Raw genomic sequence first — 18808 nt, forward strand, 5'->3', positions numbered from 1 at the left:
GTAGAACTACTGCCGAACTGGTTATGCACTTCGGCGTTATCAGAGGGGCAAAGAGTAGAGAAAACCAGAAGGAAAGGAAAGGAATGAGATTCATTCATGGATGGATGGAATCTTGCATATCCGGGCTGAGACCTGATTATTCTTTTGTGCTCGTACTGAGTACGGACCACGGAGGCAGCATAGAAAGACAAGGAGAGACAAATGGGAAATTAAACCCCATCTAATCTGGTCGGCTCAAGAAGCGGGAGGACTCTATTGGCATAGACCCTGTGGCTGTTCTCCAGTTAGGGTCTTCCCAAGAGTCCGTTTCTCTCTTGTCTGGCTCTCTGGCTCACCTAACGAACCAACCGAGGTATTTTTTTTTTTTTTTTTTCTTTCCGTTCTTTTTTTCCTGTCTTCTCTTTCAGTAATTTTGGTTTTTGATTTTATTATCTTTTTTTTTTCTCCCATAACAGTTACCATAAATGATGATGCCTATTTTGTACTCCACCCCGACGAACTAGCGTCGTGGACATTATCCATGAATCCATTATCCATTAATCCATTTCCCACCCACTATGAACTAGTCCACTAGTGAGTTAACTCAACTGACGGACTCTGGACATGGCCAGAGCTTCTGGAGAGACCCTGGACGGGTTTCAAGATGCTTCTTTTACTGCGACGAAAAGACGAAAAGTCGCTGGTTCGACCGTTCGTCACCTCTTGTGCCCACCCTCCACTTCTCCTCTCACCCCTTCTCGCTCTCTCACCTTTTAATATTCTTGGTCTGCCCGTCTCATTCGATATCCTTTCCATAATTTCCAATTTTGATATATCACCGACTCACACTAAACCTCAACTCCCATACTACCTTCCTTCCGAATCCTACTCCTCTCCCTCTCCCTCTCTTCCTGCGACACCTCAGGCCTTGTCTATCCTTCATTGCTCTGCAGCTTTCCCACTTTCGGCCGATCCTCATCTAACCGCTCTTATCGCCTCCTGTATCTACATACCACAACCACGGTCAGCTCACAGACAGAACACCAACCGCCTTGATCGCCGTGCAATTTGTTTGTGTGTGTGCGTGTGTGTGTGTGTCTGTGTGTGTGTGTGTGTGTCTCGAGTGTCATTCCGTCATTCTCCGTGCCTGTTGGGATTATCTCCGAGCCCTGCCAAACCGACTGGGCTGAATCGCAATCACTGTTTTATTTGCCCTACTCCTCCAGCAGCCGGTGGACCCCGCGCATCGACAGCCCTCGAAGTGATCGACATCGGGTGCTTGTCTTGTTGTCTCAGTCACATCCGTGGGGAATTATCGCTTACAGCGAAATTTCTCCTATCCGACAAAAGACGGAAGACCCAGCAACAAGCTAACTGGGTGCATTGCATCTTCCATCCTAGCGCTCTCCAGGGGTCTTTCCTACAGATCGAGGGGGTCCTCGTTGTTACACGAACTGATTCCGACAAGGCAAACATTCTCCTTACTAACTGGGTACGTACTTTGGATCTCTTAGTTTCCTGAACTCGCTTTCTTCGTATGTTTTTCATTCATTTCTTTGAGTTTTGGTTCTCTCTGCAGAGGGTTGTTGGTCTGTTGGACGACTCGCGGAGATACATGGTCGACGGAAGCCGGAACTCCGATGCACAGATAGATAGCTTAGATAAGAACGACAAAGCGACTGATGAAAGAGGAACTGAACTCGGAACTAATCATGACTCGAACAGATCGATTGTATCTTGTCGACAAGATGGCTAGTTGTCAAGCAAGCTTTGTGTCGATCTTGAACAACGACGACAACCCGGCCTTTACTGTGCGGTCTGCGCCGGGGATCTCTCGACAAAACTCCAGCTCTTCATATTCCTCTTACCACTATGAGCCTCAACCAACGACGACGACAAGGACGTTAACCCCTGATTTCCGCTACCACCATCACCACCACCACCATGCCTACACGAACTCCCCATCAGTATCCCCCGCCTTGGCGCGCCATCCTTACGAACCCGTGTCTGAACCCACGCAACCCACGTCTCCCGGTTCTTCCGACTGTTCCTACGACTACATGAGCAGCGGCGCCAGCGTTCGATCGCATTATCACCTTAGTCGGCAAGAACCTCATGGCTACCGGCCCATGGCAGAGAAGCGGATCAGTGGGAGCTCGGTGGTCGAGCCTCCGTCCCCGCAGCCTTCGATCGGGAGCACGACCAAGGAAAGCATGGCTGCAAAATCGGGGGTTCGGAAGAACAAGTACCCTTGTCCTTTTGCCGCCAGCCATGGCTGCACCGCAACCTTTACCACCTCGGGTCATGCCGCCCGCCACGGCAAGAAGCACACCGGAGAGAAGAGCGTCCACTGCCCCATCTGCAACAAGGCGTTCACCCGCAAGGACAACATGAAGCAGCATATCCGGACGCACCGGACCCATTCTGAAGAGATGCCCGCGGGGATTGCCACCGATCGGGACAGCGATGGGAGCAGCAGCTGGTCGACCCGGAGAAGCACCGCTTCTTCCACCTACGCCCACCAGCGGTCGACCAGCCAGGCCCAGCGGGAAAAATCCTCTTACGATGCCATGCCACCACGAGTATGATGAGAGAACTGAGACTTTCTTCTGGTTCTTTACCTTATTCCCTTTCCCCTTCTCCTTCTCCTTCCCGACGATCTCCCTCATCCATGGTCAATCGACCTCGATGTGAGGGATTGACTAGCGCTGAGGGTCACCGCTGTGCGGTCCCCTGGAGCATACGCCTTCAGTATGGGAGTTTCCCATTTTGTGCATCGTCCGAGCTGGACGTATTCGATTGCAAGATAGACTTTGGTCCATTTCTTTGGACGATTTGGGGCCTGATCCCCCATCGTTCTTCTGTTCATCTGTTCGATTGTGTATAGACGGCACGGAGAGCCGCCTGCATTCATTCCCTTCCATTTTTTCTCGATGCATTGCTTGCCTTGATTTCACTTCTTCCATTGTCTTCTTGTTCATGTCCCCATTTGTGATAATTCACTTTGCATATGCGACCTATTCTTATGTTGGTTTGCATGGGTGTTCTCAAGCGTGTTTGATTCTGTTCTCCTGTCTGCCATGAATACCTCATCTGTCTTTGATTTGTTTCTTGCTTATCCGGAGTTTCTACCCGGGGGAAGGGATCCGCCGAAAAAAAGGGAAGTGAATGTGTTTTGTACTGTACAATACGTTTTTTCTTTTTATTTACTATGTGTGAGGGCTACGAGGAATTGACGGGGTCACTACTGCATGACCGCCTGTCAAGATGGAGTTTCCGAATGCGATGATATCCTTTTGAAGATCTACAATGATATGATCACTGTGTTTTATTCATATAATTATGTTAGATGTTCTCTTCTAGTATCCGCATAATTAAATTTCATGTGGTGTGTAGTATGTAAGTATGGTGTCTGCCGTATGCAATCCTCAGTAAGGGGATTCGAACCACGGAACGGGCGGGGACGGAAAAGCCGGGGAGCAAAACACAAGGAGGGCAAGTCTGGAACAGCCACCGGGAAGGGACCACTTCTATCTCTACTTCATCCCTGACTTTTCTATACTTCAATACTTCTTCTATACTTCTTTCCGGCTATAGGTTGGCTCCACGTGGATGCTTGCCCATCGACCTCATTCTTGACCAGGATGATGGTGGTAGTTTGGGTAGACTTTGACTGACTCAGGCCGACGACGATGATGTCAGTTTAGCTGGGATGTTTTGCTCACGGAGAGCGTCTGAGCCGAAGGACAAGAAGACTCGGCTGGATGGATGGTGACACGCCTTTCATCATGGGGGATAATGGAATGAATGCTCTCGCCTCACCAATAGCCGAGCCCCATCCCCCACCGGGGGGATTTGTTTCACAATAGTGGAGGAAGGGTTGCCCGACTGACTGACTGAGGGACAGTTACTCGTACTGTTCTGATGGACCCTCCTCCTGCGGCCGAGATGGGCAGAAACAAACAATGGGAGACTCATTGCGGTGACAATGACAACACTCCTCAACAAGAGGGAGAAAACAACAGGTACCTCGATGGTACCCGAGCAAGTGGTGAATGTTCTAGCCTTTGCACAAGTCACTGAGGGGTAGACTGGACTACGACGTCACTGAGGGAGAGGGGATTCTTTTGGTGAATTGAATGCAAGCCAGCCAGCCGTGCCGGTCGCCACTGCCAGATCGGGAGATCCAATGAAGTGCCTGTAAGTGCCTGTAAGTGCCTGAATTGGCCTGAAACTAGTAGTACCACCAATACCAACTGACTTTCCTTTTCATCCCATCATCACCTCTTTCTTTTCTTCCACTCTCTCATTTCTCTCTTTTATCATCATCTCCCATCTCGTCCTCCTCCTTATATCACCCCATCACTGTCATCCCATCCATCCGTCAACCATCAACTCACCGTTGTCTGCATGGCTTAGGTTAACCATCGCTCATCTTGAACCCCTCCACCGAAACATCCAACCAACCGCGCTTCGCCAGTCTGTGACTCTGTGACCGTGTGACCATGGCCTACTACGACGGGCGCCAATATTCCTCTCGCCCTTCTGCTGGCTATAACCCTGACTACTATTATCCCCCCTCTCGCCATCAAACCGATGTTGTGCGTCATCATCGGGATGGCAGTGTCGAGTCCTTCGAGGCCGTCCACCGCGACTATCCCCCCGCCGATTATGGCTACGAGTACGGCTACGGCATTCCCCCGCAGGGAAAACCCACCCGCGCGTCCACCGTCCACGAAAGTGTGCGCCGTTCCCACTCCGTGAACCCACGCGACCCTTACGACGACGGCTCGGACTACTATCGACACTCACATCGCCGCTCCAGACGCCATGACGATCGACGTACGTATATCCACCAGATGTTCTCTCACACCAATTATGTTGGACGAGATAGAATGAAGTCCCCAGTCAACCAACGTGCTGACCTTACCTAGATGACAGGGGTCGATACTCCCGGTCCCCCTCCGATAGCCGCTCGCCCCCACCGCGCCGACGAAAGTCCATCTCCGAGCAAGCCCTGGGGGCGCTGGGGTTGGGATCGCTTGCTTCGTCGGGCTCGAGACATCGGGAGCGTGGCCGCTCGCAGGCCCGCGACCGCAAATCCTACTCCTACTCACCGTCTCCGACTCGCTCGCGGAGTCGCCATCGGCGCGAGAAAAGCGAGCAACGCATCGCACAGGCGATGCGGGCCGCTCTGACCGCCGGAGCCATCGAGGCATTCCGCGTCCGCAAGGACCCCGGGGAGTGGACTGGCGCCAAGGGGAAGCGGATCTTGACCGCTGCCATCGCGGCCGGGGGCACGGATGGCCTGGTGGACCGCGATCCCAAGAAGCACTCGAAGCGTCATGTCGTAGAATCGACCCTGGCCGGGCTCGCCGCAAACCACTTCCTGAACGGGTCCCGATCCCGCTCCCGATCCCGCGGCCGGCACCATGGCCGCTCCCAGAGCAACAGTGGCGTGAAGAATCTCGCTGCCACAGGCGCCTTGGCTGCGATCGGCAAGGAAGCATACGATCGGTTCCGCTCCAGGTCCCGTCCCCGGGACCGGAGTCGGGGCCGGTCTCTCTCGCAGGACAGCTACGAGGACCGTCGTCCGAGACCGCGGAGCAAGAGTGTCTCGGACTACATCCACAAGGGGATGGAGGCGCTGGGTCTGAGCGAGAAGGACCACCGCCGGGACAGCCGGGACAGCCGGGACCGAGATGGCCGCCGCTCGTCCCGTCGCGATGATTACCCCGACGACTATAGCGACTATGAGTATCGCCGTCACCGAAGTCCGCGGCGCTCCCGGCATTCAAGAGATGTGAGTCGACCAATTGTTCACGCCGACGAAGCTGGCTATAGCCGTACCCGTGCCCCGGATGAGCCCCGCTCCAACTCCAACAGCACCGAGGATTGTGACTCTGACTTAGGAAGCAGTACCGATGAGGAGAAGCGCCAGAAGAAACTAACGCGCAAGACGCTGGTCAAGACCGGCCTGGCGACCGTGGCCACGATCCACGCCGCCCATGAGCTCTATGAAAACATGGAAAAACACAAGAAACGAGCCGAGCAGCTCCGTGAGGGCGAGATCACCCCGGAGGAAGCGCGCCGTCGGCGCCTCAAGGCCAATCTCGGCGATGTGGCCAGCGTGGGCATCGCCGCCTGGGGTATCAAAGGCGCCGCGGAAGAATGGAAACATGCGGCTGAGCTCCGGAAGGAGCGCCACAAGTTGCGTGAGGAGTGCGAGCAGAAACGCGAACGGCGCCATCAGCGCGCGCAAAGCCACACAGGATATGACCATCACCAATCGCGGACCATGTACCCGGATGAGATCGAGGAGCACCATCCATCCGAGTATGGATCCACCCCGAGCCTTCGGTCCCGGTCGGCGGGGCGGTCGGGGCGGGTGCCCATGGCGCAGTATGCTTGATTGCCTGTGGAAGGAGGAAGACCTGATACAAAGGGGGTCAGCCCCGTTGGATGGTGCTGTGCGTAGGATGTGTGTGGTGCGATGATATGATGATGAACTTATGACTTGATGAATTCTCGAGACGTGTCCGTCTTGGACTGATGTATTTTACTTCTGGGTGCTGTGGTTCCGTGGTTTGGGGGTCTTTTTTTGATGCGTGGCTTTGTGATGCGTGCGGCCCTACTGATGACGGATTGATGATGGGATCTTGGGGGCAATCTGCTCTACCATTGATGATTGTTTTGACATTGCTTGTTCGGGATTATTTATTATATTACCAGAAGTGAGCTGGCTCGAGCCACAGCTAGTAAGATTATTGTGTCTTGTGTAGAGTGATACTGGAAGAGGAGCTTGTCTCTACAACAGCTTGGAGAATAACCTGCTCTACCTTCCTCCCCCGGGTACTTCACACGCTACCCGGAGCACGTCAGCTAGGTCATCCTGAGAATCTGGCGGGGATGGCGGAATCTGGCGGGGGATACCGGGGGTGATGCTGATTACGATGGTTACACATGGACTGGGATGAAGTTTGAGATTGCATGAATAATGGTATTATGGCTTGGATGAGATATGTTTGATATTTGTTGTTTGATACCTGGATAAGCGGCTTGTCAGCTTCGTGTTGACGGAGCTTGGGGGCTTGAATAGCGAAAAGCAATGAATCGATAGATCAGATCAAGTGTAGAAGAGTCAACATCCAATCTCACAGTGAATTAGGAGACTGTCCGAATTGCAGAATTCTTCATGTTTGCTCATCATATCGGGGTTGTTGTGTTATTGTGTTGTGTGGTGATGGTGTGGTGGTGTGGTGGCAGGGAGGATGAACAGCCAGACTTACACTTCTTGTTAGTTCGGAATAGAGGTGAGTTGGACGTAAGAGATTATTCGAATCTCTTGAAATTGCACTGCGTCTGCGCAGTTCACCGAGCAAGACGGAAGAAAGAAAAGAGGAGGAGAAATGAAGGCAGTGGCCAGGTTTTGTTCCTCCGCCGATGGCCGGTCACGTGCCCTACCAAACTGGTATACTCGAGATGCGATCGCATAATCTCCGGCCTCCGTCCGCGCCCTCTTGCTCTCCGTCTCCCAAACAACATCCATAATCTATTCACCACCACCACCACCACCACCACCACCATCACCTGCATTCACTTCTATCCCTGTCGCCAAAGTCATCACTTGAAACATCACCTGACTTCCACTCCTCCACCCTCCATCTGTCACAATGACAGAATCACCGGGCTCCCCCCTCTCCTCAATCGCCTCCGACGAGGACATGTCGGACCGCGACGACCTCAAGCAACCCTTCTCCCCCTCCGGCTCCGTCACCAACTCCAACATGCCCCCCTCAAAACGCCGTCGCACCGGCGGCGTCACCTCCTGGGACCGCGCCACCCCGGTCTCGACCACCTTCCCAGACGACCTCCCGCCGCCCTCGCCTTCGACCTCCATCTCCTCCGACACCTCGGGCGAGATCCCCAACTCGCCCGGCACGTACGCGCTGATCGGCGGCAGCATCGACGACGACTACAGCGGGCAGGCCAACGACCAGGTGACCGTGTGCCGCTGGGACGGGTGCGACGCCGGCGATTTGGGCAACATGGACGGGCTGGTCAAGCACATCCACGACGAGCACGTCGGCAGCCGGCAGAAGAAGTACTCGTGCGAGTGGGCCGACTGCAGTCGGAAGGGGCAGACGCACGCCAGTGGCTATGCGTTGCGCGCCCACATGCGGAGCCACACCCGCGAGAAGCCGTTCTACTGCGCCTTGCCTGGTTCGTCCTTGATCCATTCTTTTCCGCAGAGGAACCCCCTAGGTTCCCCCTTCTGAATGGCATTGGTACTAATTGACCGACGTAATAGAATGCGACCGCAGTTTCACCCGCTCCGACGCCCTCGCCAAACACATGCGCACCGTCCACGAAACCGAGGCCCTCCGCCCGTCGGACCCCGTCCCCAAACACCACACCACCCTCGCCGCGGCGGCCGCGGTCGCGGCCGCCGCCTCCTCCTCAGCCGCGCCGACCCCGACGGGGACGCCGGCGGGCAAGGTGCAGCGCATCAAGCTGAAGCTCTCGCAGCCCAAGGGGGCCGAGCCGTTCGGCGACTACGGCGAGAGCGCGACCGAGGAGACGGAGGAGGATCTGTCCGTGCCGCCCGTGGGCTCGGAGAAGGGGTTCGACGTGCACGAGCTGCTGCTCGAGGGGCCCCAGCTGTACCGGCTGCTGCTGCGGCAGATCCACTGGGCGCGCAAGGAAGGCGATCAGCTGCGGGCGGCCGGAGAGACGATCCTGGGCAAGCGCAAGGAGGCCTGGTTGGAGAAGGAGGCGATCTTCGATGATCTGGTCGAGGCGGAGCTGGGCCTGTTCCGCACGATAGCCGGCCAGGAAGGGGCGCTGCTGGCGGGGATGGAGCTGGATCCGCCGGCGGCGGAGGGGGAGGTGCAGCCGGAGCCGCTGGAGTCGACGGAGGGGGTGGAGGTGGAGGTCAAGGATGATTCGGAGGCTGTTCCGTCGTGATGCATCTCCCTTGGAATCTCGACGATTCCTCTTTCGTCCTTTGGTCTGACCAGAGGTTGTTATCTGCTGCGTGCAGGCGGATTCAGAGTCTCGAATTGCGGGCTTCCTTTTTTTCTGTTGAATGTTTGCGGGTTTGTCCAAAATATCCCCTTGGTTTCTTTTTCTCGGCTTCGACTTCTTCATCGCTCGTGTACTGTATGGTATGGGAAGGGGGGAGTTTTGGCGCTACAATCGATCATCATGACTAGTTGAAAGTAGTCATGGCAATTTACAATCATCTACCTCTGACACGAGCACCCTACTTCTTCCTGCAGTTTCCAATCACCTAGATGATGACCATCCTTAACGACTATCCGGCTAGAAGCAGACAAACATAATGTAAACCCTCATGCCCCAGCGAAGCAGAAACTGCAGAAGAATCAAGGTCTGCCTCCGCACACACGACGCTGTTTCGTATGATTGCACTCGGTCATGCGATGCAAAGCATCAGAAACTTTCAATTCAGGTAAATCCCCTATCATATCATCATTTGACATAGAACAAAAGTCCAAGCCAAGAATAGAATAGCAAATATCACCTACTGCATGTCCAGGTACAGTGCAGCCCAGTTCCAACCTCATCAACAACACTCAGATTTGGTCCAGACACCCAAGTCAACACTGTCCCACTCCGCCAAAATATCATCCATATCGTATCGAGGCCAAAACGCAGAAACACCAAGGAATCTTGAATCTTCATCTGACGATCGAGGGAACTGTAAGCCCTACGCCCCAGAGGGCAAGTACACTAACGGTTAGCATCATTCTGAAAGTCGAACAGTACGCCGCAACCCAGACCAATGCATCTCTAACTTACTAGCACCAAGTGTGTAAGGTTAAAGCGTGACCAAGTCCAAGTCCAAGCGCAAACCGGACCCAAACCCCTCTCCAGTCCAAGTGTTTTTCTGTGATGGATGGAATCAGTAAGTAACCCCCGACCCCATCCCAGGCGGCAGATCGTTGGGGCCCGAGGCGCAGTAGCACCGGTGGCCGCGCTTGGAGCAGTTGCAGTTGGTGCGGATGTGGCCGCAGTAGCAGTGTCGGTATTTGTCGCAGACGCCCCAGCATGGCTGTTTCGTGATTATCGCGTTAGTGATGGGTGTGGACTGGGAAGGGGGGGATTAGAGGGTAGGGCTGGGGGGCTGCTTACCTCGCCACGCGCGAGGAGCGGAGAGTTTTCAGTTTCGATGGGGGAGGTTGCGGTTTCGGTATCGGTGGCGTCTTCCTCGGGGTTCAGGGGTTTGTCTTCTTGGGGGGTGATTTCGTTGATGTTGGAGGGGATGACCGTGTCCTCTGCAGACGAGGTAGCGATGTCTTCGATGGGGGCAGGAGAGGTGATGACCGTATCATCTACCTCCGCCTCGGCCTCATCACCGGGGAATGTGGGGATGGATTCAAGCTCCCTCGGGGGCAGGAAGGGAAAGACGCATTTGCAGCTCTCGCCGGGGATCTGGCAGCGACAGGTCTTGCCGCGGCAGTTGCATTTGTGTTTGCGGCTGCAGGTGCCGTAGCAGGTCTGTTTGGGGGGTTGGTTAGTATCTGACTGTGTGTGGTGGTGGACGATTTGGTGTCTTGGATCCTGACTTACGCGCTGCAGGGTGGAGAATTCATCGTTCACGGCGTGCGAAAAACCAGGTTGCGAGGACGCTTCTGTATCTTCGTCCTCAGGGGTGGGGGTGTTGTCATCAGCCACAGGAGTCGCAGGGGAGGTGGTATCGACGGTCTCTGCAACAGCCGCGTCGACACTGCCAGAAACATCATCATCATCATCATCGCGGCGCCAGTTCTTGCAGTAGCAGGGAGCACCGAGTCGGTGGCAGGGGCAGACGATGTTATAGGGCCCATGCTTGCAGTGGCATTTGCCGTCCTTGGAGCACATCACGCCGTGGCAGGTCTGCACTCACTCGCATTAGTAGCACAATCTTATGGGTCAGGGTGAAGACTGACTGTAGGTTTGGACTCCATGAGCTCGCTGTCGCTGATGAGAGAAACACCGGGGACTGGGATTGCTGCACCGTCGAGATCGTCTGCAGCTACATCCACAGAAGGTGTAGCACTCTCCAATTCATCGGCCGTAGTGCTGTTGACAGAGGTGACGCCTCGGACCGCACGCCACGGCCCCTTGCACTGGCACTTCTCCCCGAGTCTCTCGCATCCACAACGGGCGACGACATCGCGTCCCTTGCACAGGCACTGGAACTTGTCCTTGCAGTTGCCGAGGCACTTGGTGCACTTGCCGTGGCATTGTTGTTTCTGGCGGTGTGTTAGCTTGTGTCTTCGTTATGGGGATGTAGGAGGGGGAGGAGGCTTACGCCTTTGTTCGAGAGGATGCTGATGGGTGAGGTGTCTTCGTCGGATGAGTCGATGTCTTCGGAGGTAGGGTCGTCAGAGGGGACAGCATCAAAAGGGACAGCATCAGAGGGGACAGCATCAGAGATATCAGCACCACCAACACCGGCATCAGTAACTGTACCCTCATCAACGACAGTATCCGTTGCATCAACCTCGATCACGTCCCTGGAAGCCAGCGCGTCACGCCCACAGCTGCACTTCTTGCCGGGGGTTTCACAGTAGCAATACACCCGGACGCTCTTGTTCCTGCAGAGACACATGTCCGAGGGGGAGCACATGCCCCAGCAGCCCTTCTGGTCTATGTTAGCTTGATATCGGTGTGCTGTCAAAGGCAAGAGACATACAGGCTTGCGGTTCGGGAGCGTATCGACAGAAGAGGTACCAGTAGTCATCTCATGGAGACCGTTGCCAGAGGTATCATCACCAAAGTCAGAAACAGCCGTGACAAATCCATTTCCAGGGGCCTGGGACGCGTTATCGTCGTCACGAAGAGTAACAACATCGGAAACAGGACCATAAGAGGTGGCCAGGACAGTCTGCATAAACAGACCAAAGAAGAGTAGGAGTATGAATTTGAAGGAGAGCATCGTGAAGGAAAGACTGAGTATATCAGATGGAAAGGATCGAAAGAGAGGATCGATGATCGATGGGGATGATGAAGGAGAGACGAGAAGAGGAGGGATGAGGATGAAAGAGAGAGAGGGTGGTGAGGAAGAAAGAAGGAGGGGGATCGGTGGTGATAGAGGTCATATTTATAGCCCAGTCCGTGAGGATCTAGGGAATCAGTGAATGTGATGAAGAGATTACCGGCCGGATTTGGCACGTTAAGCGAATTTTACAGTGAATGATGTCGGATTCTGATATCAGGCCACGCGTTGTTTGCACTCTCTTCTACAGTGTATCAGAGAAAGGTCTTTTAGCTGATATGGGCCATGAATTAGACCTGCAGGGCGGGAAACTGAAGCCTAGAGGACGATAGATGACCTATCGAAGTCGACTTTACTTGTGCTCTGGTGTTTTCTTCAAGATACTGTCAAGAGTACATGACGAGAACTATTTATCGTGAGTGAGCACCTAGGCTGACTTGGCTGGAAGGCAGAAACATGTCTGATGCGTTGCTTGCTAGATATAGCTCGTCCAGAAGGTTCGCATGCGCCACCATATTGAACCACAGTCTCCTCTTGCAACTGACCTCATGACATACCTTCAACCGTCTGCAATCACATCCCGAAGTACAACGCCAGATGATACCCCAGCTTCGGCATACAAGCAAACCCCAGGTCTCCAGCGCCCGAATCAACATCGCCAGCATGATACACTACAGCATCGTCGACCCTCTCACCTGCAAAAAGCGCCGATGATGAACGAGTATACCGTGGCTTTCCACATCGCCAGCACCGCAGGAACCCTGGTAGTCGTTCGATATGTTCTGCGGCAGGAGGACGGCCGACAGCACCATAGACACCAGTCCAATCGTTTCTAGAAAGCACCTCACAATGAAGATCGTCCGCGCAGAGATCTTATCGCATATGGTAGTGTCTAAGGCCAGCTCCCGGGATGAATGCTCTCATAATATGGTATATGCCCAATGGTATCTTGCCTAGCCGGAGAGGAGAACCCCTCAAGTCAATCGACCTCTAGACAGTAAGGCTCTAGCAGACTCTACAAACAGACCTATAGAGAAACCTGATCTTCTCTCGTTACCCTGCAGTGTGGATTGCATCAGGAGACTGATAAGAATTAGCTAAAGGATTATAGTCTGGCAAAGATTGCGATTATAAGGAAGACGGAGTTGTTCCATCCGTCAAGTATGGTGGTAGCCTAGACTACTCCAGCTCTCAAAGACGTAAAGACCTTGTCGAGGGCCTTTTCTTTTGGGGTATGTTATGGATTATCAAGATTACGACACCTATAAATGTATAAACTATATAAAGCAACTCACGCAAGTCACAAACCTTCCCCTACATTAGCTACGACCAGACCATAAATTAAGCAATCAAATCATAGTACACTTGGAGGGCAACCCGCATGGACCCTCTTTCTTTGCTGGCTGAGCAGGCTGAGCACTTCCACCACCACCACCACCACCAACCCCCTGCTGCACAGCCCTCTCCGGCTGCGTCGCCTTCACCGTATCGCGCTGCTGCCCCCCAGCAGGGGCAGGGGTCTCCGCTTTGGTCGAACTATCATGTAGTCACGCGAAATTCACGCGGGAGAGATGCTCGTAGAACGACTTCCCCTGCGTCTCGGCAATCTGAAGCTCCAGCGCCGTCGGTTGGCGGGACCCATCCGCGCCCTAGATTTCCGTCGAAAAAAAGAATCAGCACACAATCATCCAAACCCCTTACCACTCCCTCGCAAACCCAACCGAGCAATCAGGAAGGAAAGACAAACCGCAAAAGTCCCCGCCCCCCACGCCGACCCGCCATGGATCTCCTCCAGATTCGCCAGCAGCGGGAACGCCGTCTTGTAGCCCAGCGGCACGTACAGGAACCCGTGGTGAGTGAGGGTACTCATGGCGGCGATGGCGGTCGACTCCTGGCCGCCGCCCAGGGTGCCCGTCGAGACGAAGAGGCCCGCGTACTTGCCGTAGAACCCGCCGGTGGCCCAGATGCTGCCGGTGCGGTCCCAGAAGGCCTTGAACTGCGCGGGGAAGTTGCCGTAGCGCGTGGGGATGCCGAAGAGGGCGGCGTCGTAGTCGAGGAGTTGTTCGGGTTTTTCGATGACCGGGACGGAGGTGGATTTGGGCGGTGCGTGCATTTTGGCCAGGACCTCGTCGGGGAGGGTTTCTTTGATTCTGGAGCAGGTGTTAGGGTTGGGGGTGGAGGCATGGGGGCATGGGGCATGAGGAAAGGGTCTCGTGGGTGTGGTGTTTGGGGTGGTATGGGCATGCTTACTGGTATAGATCGGCGGTGCCGCCTGCGGATTGGATGCCCTTGAGCTCGGCTTGGGCTAGTTTTTCGATGTGGCCGTACATCGAGTACTAGAATTATCATATACAGTGATTAGTTGAGGTGTGGTTGATTGGGAGAAGCCATTGGTGAGCAAGGAAGAGGACCATACATAGACGATGGCAATTCGGGGCGCCATGGTGAAGAGCTTATCTCTGTAAGAAAGGATTGGGGTAATCAACGTGGGCTAAAATCGAGAATAAAGTAAAGGTGGGAATCAATTCACAAACAAGTATGGATGTTCTAACTCCTGGGGGCTTCCGTCCATGTAAGTGTATATATAGTGGTGAGTAGTGATATCATGTCATGCATCGCATGGCGGGGTTGTGGATGGTTTACGTGTACTGCACTCCGCACTCCTGCCCCAGGGCGCTCCAAGTTGACCTTTCTGGAAATTCAATGCTTGGTTCCAAGTCACTGGTCCAGAGTCTGGTTCAAATTGTGTGCGTGAGGGCCCTCGTTGCAGCATCGGGAGGGTCCGCAGTCGAGAACGGACCACAGAACTTGGAAATACGTCCTTTCGAGGACGTCACGGTCTTCTGTCTGGGGCTAAGGGCTGAGCCATAATTAGGCTGAATTAAGCTACATCTATGATGCTGCAGAAGATCTCCATGACGTGAATATCTGCCGAACTGGTGAACCAAGGGTCGTGCAGGTTGCATTGGAGGGCTGGTTCCGTGGATTGCGGATTTACCGCGGGAATCATACCACCATCGCACAATTGAGCAACAACCTTTGATCACGGGGGTGAGCAAGGAATATGAGAAGAGAACAAGAAGGGGAAAAAAAGAAAAAAAAATTAGAAAAAGAAAAAGAAAAAGGAAAGGGTGGTAGAATGGAAGTTCTAGACAAAAAACATTCACTGCCATCGCCGTAGTATAGGTCAGCTGATCCGTGCTGCCGCAATTGCTTCGAGGGTGGATGGCCAAACCCTACATATGTTGTTACTTAGATTTATGTTTCAATTCATGAGATGAATCTTCTAATCATTGTAGCATAAGAAGGTTGAGATCTGCTTGGCTTGATACTATTTGATGGCAACTTGCCGCCATGCCCACGCCTAGATAGCATGAGCGTGTCTTACCTTCCCCTGCACTCATTTATACAATATACAACTAAGACATGAATAATTCAGTCAGCAACTGCATACTTGTAAATATAGCAGACAGGTATGTATGATTGTAGCACTTTCTGGCTCGTGGGCTATACACATAGCAAACTAGGCTTGATGCGATAACTAACAGATACCATCCCGTAATCAAGAATATATGAACCAATGAGACTTGTGAGAAGCATAGACAAAGATACGCGTACTATTTTGCTCGGGCGCTGCGATACGAGAGTCTAGAAAAGGCCTAAATAATATAGTAGGGAGCTTGTCCTTCCACTTGCATGTTTCCCCCCCCCCACCCCCCCTTACAACGACAGTAGACGCGGTCTACTGTACCAAGGAGCAAGAACTGTACTTAAATCGACAAAACATGACTTGAAGTAACGTGGTTTGGTCCGCCTTCGTCTGTTTGTTATCTATTCCTTCTCTTTTTGGAGAAGGCAGGTATTAGAGAACAACTGCATGTACCCGGAAAAGTGAATTCACCAGACCAGATTTCTGACTGTTGTGAATTTGTTATGTATGCTGAATGATCTATTATCCCGCACATCCACACTAATGTAGTGTAGAACATTCTAGGATCCCCTGACTAATTTATTTGGTTTTTGCAACTAGCGCTGTGCTCTCTGAAACCTCGCTTTTCGGAATGCCGATGCACTCACAATAAACGTGGCCTGACAAATCGGCATGCCGTGCGGAATTATACCGGTGTCTCGTCTTGGCCCGGAGACCCTGAGTGATTAATCTTTGACTAAGGGATTCGTAAATCAATCTGTATGGATGAGCAATGACGGCCGGAGACTTCAGATTGGCTGAGTATCATGTCTAGGATCCACTCTTATACGGGGCGTCCCGCGCGGTTGAGATTGTTAAGGCTTGATTAAGCAAGTGGTCAGTCTTACCAAGCGTGAAGAATGGCATTTCGGAGGCGGTGCCTGGTGCCTGCAGATGAGTTTGATAAGGTCCCTCATGAATGTTAGGCACGTGGTCGGGACCGGGGTTTTATGTATAAGAGACGGATCTTGACGTCTGATCATGGTGTGTGTCTATCATCACTTCAATTCACCGCCAGGATGCTTCTTCCCTCTCTTGCTCTTGCGGCCTTCTCGCTAGGCGCGGCGGCCAAGTCCCATACTGGCTCGCCCGCTCACTATGATTTCATCATTGTCGGTGGAGGCACCAGCGGCTTGGTGGTGGCCAACCGCCTCTCGGAGATGAGAAATGTCACGGTGGCAGTCATCGAGGCCGGCGAGTCCGCGTTGAACAACTTCAACGTGTCGAATGTTATGGGCTACAGCACCGCATTCGGCACGCAGGTTGACTGGGCCTACCAAACTGAGAACCAGACCTACGCAGGGGGTCTGAAGCAGACGATCCGTGCTGGAAAGGCTCTGGGTGGTACCAGCACTATCAATGGTAGGCTTGTCTTCTTTCCTTCCAACGCAAACACAAGTCAGAAAGAAAAAAAACAAAAAAAAATGCTGTGTACTGACCAGCTCCCTCACGCAGGAATGTCCTATACCCGAGCCCAGGACGTGCAGATCAATCTCTGGGAGACGTTCGGAAACGAAGGTTGGAACTGGGAGACACTGTTGCAGTACTACAAGAAATCGGAGGCCTTCCAAGTGCCCACCAAGGACCAGATTGCCCACGGAGCCAATTACAATGCCAGCTATCATGGCCTGCACGGCCCTCTGAAGGTCGGTTGGCCCAAATCCATGACCAACAGCAGCGTCTTTCCCGTTCTGGAGCAGACCTTTGGGAAACTGGGCGTTGAGTACAACCCAGACTCGGAGGGGGGCCAGATGGTCGGATTCACCGTCCACCCTGACACCCTGGACCGGGAGATGAACGTTCGCGAAGACGCAGCCCGCGCCTACTACTGGCCCTATGAAGCCCGCTCGAACTTGAAGATCATCTCCAACACGCGCGCGAACAAGGTCATCTGGGCCAACACCACCCAAAGCGAGGAGGCTGTGGCCGTGGGAGTCGAGGTCACCAACGAGTACGGCACGCAGGCGATCTACGCAGACAAGGAGGTCATCCTGTCGGCCGGTGCGCTGCGCTCGCCCGCCATTCTAGAGCTGTCGGGCGTGGGCAACCCGACCCTCCTCAGCAAGCACAACATCCCCGTCAAGGTCAACCTGACCACGGTTGGCGAGAACCTGCAGGACCAGACCAACAACGCCCTCACCTGGGACGGCGTCGACACCCTGACCGGCCTGGCCACCTTCTCAGTCTTGCCATCGGTCAACCAGCTGTACGGCGAGGATAACGCCACGGCGCTGGCTACCTACGTCAAGTCCCAGCTCGCCAGCTACGCGCAGACCGTCGCCAACGCCTCGAACGGGGCCGTCCAGGCCGCCAATCTCCTGGAGGCTTTCGAGCGCCAGTACGATCTGATCTTCGAGGAGCAGGTGCCCTACACGGAGGTCGTATTTGCCCCCAGCGGGCAGTCCTTTGCCATCGAGTACTGGCCCCTGCTCCCGTTCTCCCGCGGCAGTGTCCACATCCAGTCCGCCAACGCCTCCGACCTCCCTGCCATCAACCCCAACTACTTCATGTTCGCCCAGGACGCCGAGGCACAGATCACGGTGGCGCAGTACATCCGCAAGGCGCTGGGGACCGCCCCGCTGAGCGGGCTGGTGGGCGAGGAGGTCTCCCCGGGCCTCGCGATGCTTCCAGCCAATGCATCCAGCGCTACGTGGACCAAGTGGATTGAGTCGACCTGTAAGCTTTTCCTGCCGCTGTCAACCTTCCCCTCTCCCACTCTCCCTTTTGTAGAGTGATGAAAATATTCTGTAGAATGCTTGCTAACCTCACCGACCACCAGACCGCACCAACTACCACCCCGTCGGCACGAACAGCATGCTGCCCCGCGAGAAGGGCGGCGTCGTCAGCCCCGAGCTCAAGGTCTACGGCACCCGGAACCTCCGCGTGGTCGATGCCTCCATCCTGCCCTTCCAGCTCTGCGGCCACTTGACCAGCACTCTGTATGCGGTTGCTGAGAAGGCTTCGGATATCATCAGGGCAAGCTACTAGACTGAGACCGTGCATCAGTGCGCGAACTAGATCGTCAGATTGTTTCGCAGCACGCGGAACGGCAAGTTCCGTGAAGCATCTTGCATTTCCAGTTTGTGTGGTCTGGCTTGTCAACGATACAATTCGAAGGATCGGAAAAATGTGTAAATAGATAGAGGGGAGGTTGGCTCTGACCCTCCTGGAAGAGAACAGTGTAGCATAGATACTAGTAGATAGATAGATAGATAGATAGAGAGATAGATTCACTGGACTTATTCCTTTATCTCCTACGTTTCTAGAAGTATTAAAACATTCTTCTCGTGCGACTCCATGTGCTATCTCAATCTTTCTGGTAGGGTGGATGAAGATTCTAGATTGCTAGCCTGTCA

The 18808-nt window shown here is 53.9% G+C and overlaps 6 protein-coding genes across 6 annotated transcripts; 4 read left to right on the forward strand and 2 right to left on the reverse strand.

The window, feature by feature from the left end:
* Positions 1-1727: 1727 nt before the first annotated feature.
* ASPACDRAFT_42993 (C2H2-type zinc finger protein) lies at positions 1728-2567 on the forward strand (the record flags this gene model as incomplete). The annotated part of the gene is made up of 1 exon (XM_020201189.1): positions 1728-2567. The coding sequence occupies one exon, from the start codon at positions 1728-1730 to the stop codon at positions 2565-2567; it is 840 nt and encodes a 279-aa protein (XP_020056747.1).
* Positions 2568-4252: 1685 nt separating this feature from the next.
* Positions 4253-6556, forward strand: ASPACDRAFT_118652 (uncharacterized protein). The gene is made up of 2 exons (XM_020196188.1): positions 4253-4821; positions 4914-6556. Exons 1-2 carry the CDS (start codon positions 4485-4487, stop codon positions 6389-6391), a joined length of 1815 nt encoding a protein of 604 aa, XP_020056748.1. The 5' UTR covers positions 4253-4484; the 3' UTR covers positions 6392-6556.
* A 972-nt stretch (positions 6557-7528) lies between these two features.
* Positions 7529-9259, forward strand: ASPACDRAFT_1900533 (C2H2-type zinc finger protein). Its single transcript, XM_020198757.1, has 2 exons — positions 7529-8202; positions 8291-9259. The coding sequence occupies exons 1-2, from the start codon at positions 7653-7655 to the stop codon at positions 8944-8946; spliced, it is 1206 nt and encodes a 401-aa protein (XP_020056749.1). The 5' UTR covers positions 7529-7652; the 3' UTR covers positions 8947-9259.
* Positions 9260-9410: 151 nt separating this feature from the next.
* Positions 9411-12041, reverse strand: ASPACDRAFT_118657 (uncharacterized protein). Its single transcript, XM_020196189.1, has 7 exons — positions 11681-12041; positions 11297-11629; positions 10932-11237; positions 10573-10878; positions 10135-10500; positions 9802-10054; positions 9411-9700 (listed from the first exon to the last, which is right to left on the reverse strand). The coding sequence occupies exons 1-6, from the start codon at positions 11921-11923 to the stop codon at positions 9905-9907; spliced, it is 1704 nt and encodes a 567-aa protein (XP_020056750.1). The 5' UTR covers positions 11924-12041; the 3' UTR covers positions 9411-9700; positions 9802-9904.
* A 1489-nt stretch (positions 12042-13530) lies between these two features.
* On the reverse strand, positions 13531-14485 carry ASPACDRAFT_1880755 (uncharacterized protein; the record flags this gene model as incomplete). The annotated part of the gene is made up of 4 exons (XM_020198214.1): positions 14400-14485; positions 14234-14319; positions 13731-14133; positions 13531-13632 (listed from the first exon to the last, which is right to left on the reverse strand). The coding sequence occupies exons 1-4, from the start codon at positions 14424-14426 to the stop codon at positions 13531-13533; spliced, it is 618 nt and encodes a 205-aa protein (XP_020056751.1). The 5' UTR covers positions 14427-14485.
* Positions 14486-16471: 1986 nt separating this feature from the next.
* Positions 16472-18440, forward strand: ASPACDRAFT_28191 (GMC family oxidoreductase; the record flags this gene model as incomplete). Its single annotated transcript, XM_020199545.1, has 3 exons — positions 16472-16814; positions 16908-18128; positions 18232-18440. The coding sequence occupies 3 exons, from the start codon at positions 16472-16474 to the stop codon at positions 18438-18440; spliced, it is 1773 nt and encodes a 590-aa protein (XP_020056752.1).
* Between the last annotated feature and the right edge of the window lie 368 nt (positions 18441-18808).

Source organism: Aspergillus aculeatus (genome assembly GCF_001890905.1).
Source record: "Aspergillus aculeatus ATCC 16872 unplaced genomic scaffold ASPACscaffold_7, whole genome shotgun sequence".
In the NCBI taxonomy this organism is placed as follows: Eukaryota; Fungi; Ascomycota; class Eurotiomycetes; order Eurotiales; family Aspergillaceae; genus Aspergillus; species Aspergillus aculeatus.

Coding starts and splice junctions, on each gene's coding strand:
- ASPACDRAFT_118652 (XM_020196188.1), top strand. CDS start 4,485: ATGGCCTACTACGACGGGCGCCAATATTCCTCTCGCCCTTCTGCTGGC. Junction 4,822..4,913: donor CAGACGCCATGACGATCGAC/GTACGTATATCC, acceptor GACCTTACCTAG/ATGACAGGGGTCGATACTCC.
- ASPACDRAFT_1900533 (XM_020198757.1), top strand. CDS start 7,653: ATGACAGAATCACCGGGCTCCCCCCTCTCCTCAATCGCCTCCGACGAG. Junction 8,203..8,290: donor GTTCTACTGCGCCTTGCCTG/GTTCGTCCTTGA, acceptor CCGACGTAATAG/AATGCGACCGCAGTTTCACC.
- ASPACDRAFT_118657 (XM_020196189.1), bottom strand. CDS start 11,923: ATGCTCTCCTTCAAATTCATACTCCTACTCTTCTTTGGTCTGTTTATG. Junction 11,630..11,680: donor CGCTCCCGAACCGCAAGCCT/GTATGTCTCTTG, acceptor AACATAGACCAG/AAGGGCTGCTGGGGCATGTG. Junction 10,501..10,572: donor AATTCTCCACCCTGCAGCGC/GTAAGTCAGGAT, acceptor CCCCCCAAACAG/ACCTGCTACGGCACCTGCAG.